At 26.5% G+C, this 10,292-nt stretch overlaps 1 protein-coding gene across 2 annotated transcripts; it reads right to left on the bottom strand.

Annotated features, from left to right (window-relative positions):
• Positions 1–1,597: 1,597 nt before the first annotated feature.
• LOC122511144 (malonate--CoA ligase ACSF3, mitochondrial) lies at positions 1,598–10,130 on the bottom strand. Of its 2 annotated transcripts, none has more exons than XM_043626211.1 (9): positions 9,624–10,130; positions 9,373–9,515; positions 8,994–9,231; positions 8,598–8,909; positions 7,983–8,340; positions 7,759–7,904; positions 7,392–7,631; positions 2,470–2,648; positions 1,598–2,354 (listed from the first exon to the last, which is right to left on the bottom strand). In XM_043626211.1, exons 2-9 carry the CDS (start codon positions 9,499–9,501, stop codon positions 2,166–2,168), a joined length of 1,791 nt encoding a protein of 596 aa, XP_043482146.1. In that variant the 5' UTR covers positions 9,502–9,515; positions 9,624–10,130; the 3' UTR covers positions 1,598–2,165. The 2 variants fall into 2 exon arrangements, with proteins under 2 accessions (XP_043482146.1, XP_043482145.1); XM_043626210.1 differs by having other exon boundaries at positions 9,373–9,519; positions 9,624–10,129.
• Positions 10,131–10,292: the final 162 nt, after the last annotated feature.

The following is a 10,292-nucleotide window of genomic DNA, read 5'->3' as shown; positions in this document are numbered from 1 at the left end:
TTGAGGACAGTGAAGACACCCAGTATAAAGGAGTATAGAAATTCTCCCGTCAGATGCACACATATGGGTCCTCTCTCATGACATCCACTACTGTTCATTCTCCATAAACTGATTGTGGGTTTGGACCCCCTTGCGTCAACTCGTTCACCATTCTTCTTTGGATTCAAGATGACCATGTGGTAATGGCTTTATTTTCAACGCAGATAAACTCGCTCCCTCTAAATCTCCTCGAGTATCATATACTACTCACTTGTCGACCTTTTTTTTTCTTGGTTCTCCACTCACCATTCACTCGTCCATTATGGTCCCGCTGTCTTAATGACAATTTCAGGTAGGAAGAATGTTGAAAACGAAAAATCTCTCTTAACGCCGACGTTCCCGCTTTACCCCCGGGTGTCCAGGTTGCACACCCGGCGGACCTCTCATCGGCTCTCTTTGTAATACATTATATTATACCGACGATGTCGCAACAGAATTTCCATCAACCTCTCTTTAGTGTTTTTGTGTGTGTGTGCGATGAAGGAAAATTTTTAAGTTACACCGCACCTGAAGAAGAATTTTTGCCTTCTCCCCCCCTCTCTCTCTCTCTCTCTCTGGCGGGTTGAGAATAATCTTGCATAAACGACCTCCATCCGGTTTCGAATGAGGGACCCCCCATGGAAGAATTGGATCCTGGATTTTTTGATCGGCTCCTTTCATGTCCTTTGAACACAAAAATTGGCGATGTGTGTTGGTCCTGGCAAGAAGCAAACGCTTTTGCCATCTTCAATATGGAATTTCATCTCTTATCCGTTAATGTTGTCCTTCCTGGAAAACTGAAGATGTAAGCTTGTTAAATCTGGAGGGAGAAATTTAAGATGGGATTCTTGAGTGGGAACTACTCATATTTTGTCGGCTGTTTTTTAGTATCTTCTCGTGAAAAAACAGTCATTAATAGATAGAACCCAATAGAACTGTCAATGGACCGCGCACTTTTAAAATAATCTCAACATTAATTGTTTCCCTCTCTATTAAAAAAAAAAATTCTTTTCCTCTTTTTTAACAATTTTATCATCTCTCTAATATATAAAAAAATAATCTAGACTTTAACGATCAAATATAAAAGAACACAAATCGTTTGTGAAAAGAAAAAAATAAGATCACTCTAGACCCGCATCGGGAAATACATATTCATGTGTGAAATCACGTATGGCGCATTTTTCACAAAAAAAATTCCAGGATTCGTAATTTTCAAAAAATGTAAAGAATGCAATAGAAAAGTTTTCGGAACAAAGGCATTAGTTTTAAAAGTTTCTTATGGAGATTTTTATAGTATATCCAAGAAGTATATATTTAAAATTTTCTGATAAAAGATATTATTCACAAATACATTTTTTTCAGAAATAAAATAGTGCATTATAATTTTTATTCAAAACCAAAAACAAGCTTTTTTTTCCTGAAATATTCACCCAGAGTATTTTATCTATTCTATTAAAATTTTGTTCTGGAACACTATAGGCCTTATGGGTCTTTATTGGTCCAATTATTGCGTAAGAACAAAAATACAATTATCAAAAAAATGCAAGTCTTGAGCTAAAAATCAAAATTGCAACTCTTAGAACTTTTTAGAAAAGTTTATTTTATTTTCTAATACTCAAATTATGTTTATAATTAAAATTTTACAGCCAATGTTATAATATGTTAATATATGTGAAGTAAAAATTGTTATCACCGTAATATACCAAATAATCCAATTAAATTAGTAAAATTAAGTTTTTGGTAGTAAATGTGCTTATGAATTTTAAGAGACTGTCAAAATCGATAGAGAAAATCGAAGTGACTTTGACATTCCCTTAACATAAAATGTCAGACGTCATCGTTACTGACTTATTTCTAATATTCAAACGAAAACATATTTTTGCTCATAAATTACAAGAAATAAGTTTCATTTGCAAATTTTGATTTGTTCTTTCGTGAATATAATTATGTTGCTAATAGTTCCCTTTTATATGTTTTCTTCTTTTTAGAATTCAATAATTATTTTTCGCAATAAAAGTGAATTTCGAATAACTTACGATTATTTTCCTCATACAACGCACCATATTCTAAAAATATAAGAAAATTATAAAGTCAAAAACCATTGTTCCGCATCGTTTCCATTTGTTCGATAATATAAAAATTTCTTATTATTTCTCCTCGAATATTGTCGTTAAAATATAAGGCTTATTCACTTTTCCCATATTGTTTTTGGGAATTTTTTCAACGACTTTTAAAACTGTGGGTACTGCATAATGAGGCAGCGACTTTTTACCAAATATTCTCAACTGGGATAATATCACTTCTGTATTTTCTCTCAATACAACGACAGCAGCGACCTATTTACAGAATAAAAATGTAAAATTAAAAAATAATTGAAGAAAAGTTTACGTAAACAATATTTTGAAATTCTTTATTTTTAAATCAAAATATAAAATGTAATGTTTAACTGACCTTTTGGCCCCAGGTTGAATCTGAAATTCCAACAACTGCACAATCGATAATATCGGGATGTCCCAGAATGGCTGTTTCTACTTCTAAAGCGCTGACTTTGTAGCCTCCTGATTTTATAATGTCAATTGAAGTTCGACCGAGAATTTTGTATATTCCATTTTCATATTGAACAGTATCTCCTAATAATTACAAGAAAAAAAAATTTTAAACATTTAAATTACAAAGATTCGTACTCATCTACTAAAACCTATACTATTTACTACTTTTTTACGATTTGATACTATTTGGATACTTTTTTCTAGACTTGTGACACTAAAAACTATACTTTTTTCTTTTCTTTTGAAAAAATAAAATTCTTAAATTAATTAAAAACAATAAAAAAAATTTTAATAAAATTCGTTGAAACAATTCAATTATTTTAAACAATTTGAAAAAAAAAATTCCGCAAGAATTCAATTATTTTCACAATTACTTAAATTTTTTGTTGAAATTCAATTATTTTCAATATCTACAATTATTTAAATCAAATTTTACAAAAATTAAATTATTTAAAAAAGGAAGTTATAATAGAATTCTTCTCAAAAATTATATTATTTTCATATATAATATTTTCACAGAAAATTTTAATTTTTTCAAAAAATTTTTTTTGAAAGAAATTAATTATCCCAACAAAAACATCTTTGATGCAAAAAGTTCCGCCAAGTAAAAGATTTTGTGACTGTCCAAACAATTAGTGAAATAAAAGTTTACCAAGTAAAATTTATAATTAAAATTTTAATAATGATTGATTTTAAATATTTTCTCTACTACACAACTCGAAGTACATATTGCAGTTGAAAAAAAACAACCCGGGCTTAGCTATGTTGTTATTGTACATTGCGGCTTAATTACATTTCCGAATTAAGTCAATGTTCTTCATTGCATTTTGAATTGTAACAAATAGAATTTAACTTTATAATTAACATTAACGAAAAACGAAATCTAATTACTCGTCATAATAAAAAATTTCTATTTAAGCAATTTAAAAATCTTGGCGTCAATAATGCTTCTAACTTGTAATTAATGAAAGTATTGACGCCAAGATTTTTAAATTGCTGAAATAGAAATTTTTTATTATGACAAGTAATTAGATTTCGTTTTTTGTTAATGTTAATTATAAACTTAAATTCTATTTGTTACAATTCAAAATGCAATGAAGAACATTGACTTAATTCGGAAATGTAATTAAGCCGCAATGTACAATAACAACAGCTAAGCCCGGGTTGTTTTTTTCAACTGCAATATGTACTTCGAGTTGTGTAGTAGAGAAAATATTTAAAATCAATCATTATTAAAATTTTAATTATAAATTTTACTTGGTAAACTTTTATTTCACTAATTGTTTGGACAGTCACAAAATCTTTTACTTGGCGGAACTTTTTGCATCAAAGATGTTTTTGTTGGGATTTTAAAACTTTTTGCGTCATCTCAACTTTTTAATAAATGAAATAATTAATTGTAAAAATATTGTGGTCTTTGAACTAATAATTTAAAATGAAATCAGGCTTCGAAGTCTAGTAGCAGGTCAAAAAAAGTGTGAAAAAGTAGCATTTTGGAAAAAAGTGTCCTCTAAATTGAAAAAAAGTAGCAAAAAGTAGCATATTAAAAATGAAGTAAAATTATTTTTTTAAGTAAGAAAATTAAGTGAATATATGTTGTTGTCCAAAAAATTGAAAGAAAAAAATACTAAAAATAGGAATTCACAAAATTTTTTTTAAATTTTGATTTATAAACATAAAACATGAAAATATAATAGCTTTTTTGTCGATATTTTACATTAGAAAGTTTTATTTACATAATGAAATGTAATTGTTAATAATACTTAAATGAGATTTTTTATAAGAATTTGTTTTTTAATAACAGGCTCATAATTTTGAGAAGTTAAATTGACACCTTCTTTCTCCTTATTATTTTTTAAAAAACTATCAATAACTTTTTATCAGCCATCTAATTTTTAAAAATAAAACGTAAACATTTTTTAGTAATTTACTAATAACAACTATCAAAATAAAAAAAATGGATTGTTTTTAGTCATATAAATTTTTTAAATTTTAGAATCCACATAGCCATAATTTTGTACAATAATAAATTATGAGCAATTTAATTCCAATAAAAAAAATTATAATTTTTCTTCTAGATAGATCTTAAATCTTTATAAATGATTTTTTTATTATTGAACAACCGACTTAAAACACTGTATTATTGAAAATACAATTAATATTTTTAAATTTGACATAAAGTTTGTAAACATAATATAATAAATAATCACGTTAAATAAATATTATTTTGGATTTTTAATCAAACAATTTATATAACCAAAAGAATTAAGTTTTCATTCTTAATTGATTTTTTCTATACTTGATGAAACTTTTATAAAGTCAAAAAAGGTATTACTATTAAATTATATAGTGAAAAATGAAAAATTTAGTTTTTAATTTTTTTAAGAAGCTTAAAGAATATTATATTACTATTAGTAATTATTATAATATATTATAATCACGCGTCCAATAATAAATTTAATTCACTTCGCGGGTTTTTTGAAATCTACAAAATTCACCAAAAAAAACTAAAATTCTTGAATTCTGTAAATTTTTTTTACATTTTTTGGAAAAAAGTAGCATTTAGTAGCTTTTTGACAAAATAAGTAGCAAAAAGTAGGCTTGACCAAAAAAAGTGTCAAAAAAGTTGAAAAGTGTGTCACTTCGAAGCCTGTAAAATACAATTAAGTTTTAAATAAGAATTTATTTAAGATATGATTCTTTACAGAAATTTTTACATAATTTTTAAAATTTTTATTCTATACACTCTAAAAATAACATAAAAACAAAAAAGTTTTTAAAATAAATTTCAAGCTTTCAATCCATAATAATATTTCAAAATATTTTACAAATCTGTTTAGTAGTTTAATCTCTGCGTTCGTCTAAATGTCAAAAAATTCAATTTTTTAAAAAAATAAAAATTTTTAAAAAAAATAAAAAATTTTCAAAAAAATAAAAATTTTTCAAAAAATACGAACTATCTTAAAATTTCCTTTAATATATATCGAGATTTTAACCCAATCAATAATATTCTAGAATATTTCACATAACCGTTTAGAAGTTTAGTCTCTGCGTTCGTCTAAATGTCAAAAAATTGAATTTTTTTGAGAAAAATCAAAATTTTTCAAAAAATACGAAGTGAATTAAAATTTCCTGAAATGTATATCGAGATTTTAACCTAATTAATAATATTCTAGAATATTTCAGAAATCCATTTAGGAGTTTACGCTCCTCGTTTGTCTAAATCTCAAAAAATCTCTATTTTTCCGGTTTTCCTAGCCTAAATTCTATAAAACTATATAAAATATTGAGTAAACTTAACAGAATTCTTTCTTTTTTGATTCTTTATCCAACGAAAAAAGAATGAGCCAAATCGGTTAAAATTAACTCGAGTTATTCAATTTTATCGAAAAACAGCCGATATTTCGAGAATATATATTCGCGGTTTTTGCTTTTTACTTGGCGGCGATTCTCTACCGCGAATCTTGATTTAAAAAAACTTTTTATTGATTTCTCAAAAAAAAATCAATTGTTTATAATAATTTTGATACAATTTTTGTATATAAGAATTCATATTTTTTATACAATTGTAATTATTTTTTTTTAACGAAATTTAATTATTTTTAATTTTTTTTAATAAAAAAATCAAATATTACAAAAATTTTAATAAATTTTTTTACAAGAATTCAATTATTTTCAAAAAATAGTAAACTTTTCCCCAGGAATTAAATCGTTTAAAAAGATTTTAATAAAATTCGTTACAATAATTCAATTATTGTCAAAAATAATAAAATATTTCCCTCGAACTGAATTGTTTAAAAAAATTTTAATAAAAGTCGTTACAAGAATTTATTTATTTTCATAAATAATAAAATTCTTCCCTAGAATTGAATTGTTTTTAATACAATTTTAAATATATGAATTCCTCGAAAAATGCTTAAAAATTTTATTCAAATTCTTTGAAAGAATTCAATTATTTTTTACAATTTCTTTACAATTCTTTATAAGAATTCAATTTTAAGAAATGATCTTTTATTCAATCATAATTTTAGTCCAATTAATTGGAAATTTTGTCAAATTTAATGGAATTCAATTTTATATTTAACCCCTTAACTGTTTGAGGAAAATACAACATGATTGTCCTAAACTGCCCAGCGGAATCTAATACTTTCTCAAATAGTATAATATATTTAAATTATAATTAATTATTCAATTATTTTCTAAAATATCATTAATGACCCTTATAATTTCTTATAATATTGATATGAAGAAAAATATCTATCAATTTATATACAAATTATATTTATTTTAGTGATAGTGAACACGACCCACGGGTGGGTCGGAAACAGTTATGGCCATACTTTTTCACGACCCACCCGTGGGTCGGAAACAGGCAACGGGTTAAAAGAATTTTTTTTTACTTATAAAAATTATTTTTAACTATGTATTATTATTGAAGAAGTTTAACTAAGAATTAGAAAAAAAAAGAAATTTTAGAAAAGGACACTTCTGGATTTTCTTCACCAATTTTTTCTGAATTTTAAAAAAGTTTAGAATTGAATAAGTTACATATTACCAGAATAAGAAAAAAAAGTTAATATTTTTTATGAAAATTAGAAAAGTCAGGGAAATATGGAATCAATTTTTTGTGAATTAGTCTTTTTTAGTCGTTAAATTCAATTTTTCGACTGCTTTCAGTCTTAAGGCTACTTTTTAAAAATTAAATTATTTAAGAAAAAATTAATGCAATTATAAACAATTTTTTTGGAGTTAATAGAAACGTTGAATATAATTCCCTAACAAGCTAAAGTTAATAATCTTTCAAAAATATTTTCAAACAATTACCGGTTTTAAACCATCCATCGGATGTGAATGACTTTGCAGTCACGTCAGGTTTTTTCCAGTATTCTTTGAAGACACTTGGACCTTTAATTTGGAGATCTCCAGAAACAGGATCCGAAGTTTTCATAACGACATTACTCTTTTCTGTTGTCCCATGAACAAGAACTGCCGTATCACAACCACTTTGCGCTTCTGCTTTCGTTATTCGAACTTCTACACCTGTTAAAGGTGTTCCGACGGTTCCTAAAAAGTTATTCGATTTTAACGAAAAATACCTTTCAAAAATATCTAAATACAAAATTATTATGATTAGAAATACATTTAAAAAAATCCATAGGTATAATTTAATTTTATAATAGTATTTTTTCACCTGGAATGCGTTCGCCTTCCAAAGGATTGGACAAAGTCATACCAGTCTCCGTCATGCCATATCTTTCCAATAATCGATGTCCAGTAATTTCTTCCCATCTATCAAAAATAGGTTTCGGTAGAGGAGCCGATCCGCTAACCATTAATCTGCAAAGGAAATTTAATTGGAGTGAAAAATTTAAGTTTTAATTGAAATTAAAAATTTGTTAAATTTTAACAACTTACCTCATTTTTGTACTGCAAACATTATAAATGTACTCCTTAATTTTAGGTTGTTTACTAAAAAGTTGTTCATAATCATGTATTAATTTCATATAAATAGTTGGCACAGCCATGAAAACGTTTGTTCGTTCGGAATTCTGTAAATTGATAGCAATCAATTCACTCCAAACGGATGATGACTCAAATCTTGGTAACATAATGCAGCGTGCGCCAACATATAATGGACACAGGAGCAAATTTATAACTCCATGCACGTGATTTAGAGGCAATGTGTGTAGAACAATATCTTTGCTGTTGTACTTCCAAGCAGACACCAATGAATTAACTTGGGCCTGCAGATTTTTATGGCTTAGAACCACACCTTCATTAATTAATTTTAGTATTACTTTAATTTGAAACCAATTTTATATTTATACCTACAAATCGATGGTTTTACTAAAATATTTTGCTCAACTAAAAGGAAAATAAAAAAAGTACGTACATAACAAAAGAAGCAAATTCTAAAATATGAACATAAAAACTTACATAAAAAATAAAATTATAATATAAGAATTTATGCTTATTAATTAAAAAATTAGACTAATTAAATTACAACTAAATTTAAAAATAAAAATTTACCCTTTGGTTTACTCGTTGTTCCGGAAGTGTAAATAAACATTGCATTACTATTATTATAAAAATTTCCCTTAACTCCTGCGTCAAGAGAATTTTCGAATTCATGATCAGATTTATTGTTCGCTATTTTTCCGTCAACTTTCATTGCTAATACTCGAAGAACATCGTCGAAAACTATTAAACGTCTTTTCGATTTTTCAGCAACTGATTCAATTAATGGTAAATATTCCATAGTGGTGATAATGACTTTAGCATCAGCATCGCTAACATAATAGTCAAGAACTGATGTCGGATGTTGATCGCTCAATGGTACAGCTGAAATAGAAATTTTTCTATAATTATTTTCAAATTTTTATAACTATTCATAACAATAGAAAATAAAAATATTAAATTATGTACCAATTTGACCGCTTATCCAACAGGCCCATTGAACAATAACGTAAGAAGCATCGTTTGGTAATAAAAATGCCACTCGTTCTTGTTTTCCTTCGCCAAGCAATTCATTTAATTCATTAGCAAATTGTTTTGCACTCAAAAAGATACCACGATACGTGTAATCGCCATGCATATCACGAAGTGCTGTTTTATCACCAAAATGTGTCGCTTGCTTAAAAACGGGAACAACATCACTTGATAACTGAAATTAGAATAATAATAATAATTATTTCTCTTATTAATTATAGCTTAAAAATAACTTTAAAAAATTAATAAAAATTAATAAAAATAAAAATATAATTAACAAACATAGAATTTATAACAATTTTTCAACAACTTTTACCTGATTTGTATCAATAGTGGAATTAATTGCAGCTTTGCTGTGTTGAGTTCTTCTTGAAACAACGGGTTTATGAGCTCGAATTGATGAATTAAAAAACAAAAATAACTTCCTTCTCATTAACGAACTCATTTTCTATTCCAATTCTGTCTATTTATTATGAATAAGTAATAATTGTGAGCATTTTTACAATAAATGACAGCAAATGATAAAAAGCTGTTGAGAATAATATTTATTATAACCTTAAAACGTACCGGCAAGATGAGGAAGATAAACGAGTAACAGGTGAAATATTAAAAACGAATGGTAATGCAAATATTTAAATGAAAATTTGCAAATACCGCAAATACTAATGAATAATGCGTATTATAAATAAGGCGCCTTCATGTCTCCAAATTACGTCACAGAAAGTTTTCAAAACGGTCTCGTGAGAAATTACGCCCACCTGTCACGATCAATAAATATTTAAATTCAGAACTTTTTGAGTTTTGACCTGAGGAAATTGCACACTCTTCACAATGTAAACGTGACTAAACTTCACTTTTTTCTTCTTTTTATCCCTTTAAATGCAACTTATATTTACTTGAAAAACAGAATGGATCGGATGAATTAAGATAAAACATATGATACGAATCTGTCATTTCTGCCTGTTTCTGCCACTGTTGTGTGCTAGCTGCTAGGTGTGCTATTTTTGCAAACACCTTACAATTTCAGAAAAATCTTTTGAAAATAATTTACAATTTTTCTTTATTTCGGAATGTTTAATTACAAATTTCTAAAATGTTATTATACAAAACAATTTTTATTTTGTGTTTATAATGTTTAAAAAATAAAAAAAATAATTAAATCATTTTTAAATAATGTTGCTCTACTTCTTTCTGTTATAATGAACTATTTTGATTGGCTACTGAGTATTCTTTAGT

This window comes from Leptopilina heterotoma, unplaced genomic scaffold, assembly GCF_015476425.1.
Source record: "Leptopilina heterotoma isolate Lh14 unplaced genomic scaffold, ASM1547642v1 Lhet_81, whole genome shotgun sequence".
Lineage (NCBI taxonomy): Eukaryota > Metazoa > Arthropoda > Insecta > Hymenoptera > Figitidae > Leptopilina > Leptopilina heterotoma.
This window is presented reverse-complemented; position numbering and strand designations above follow the sequence as displayed.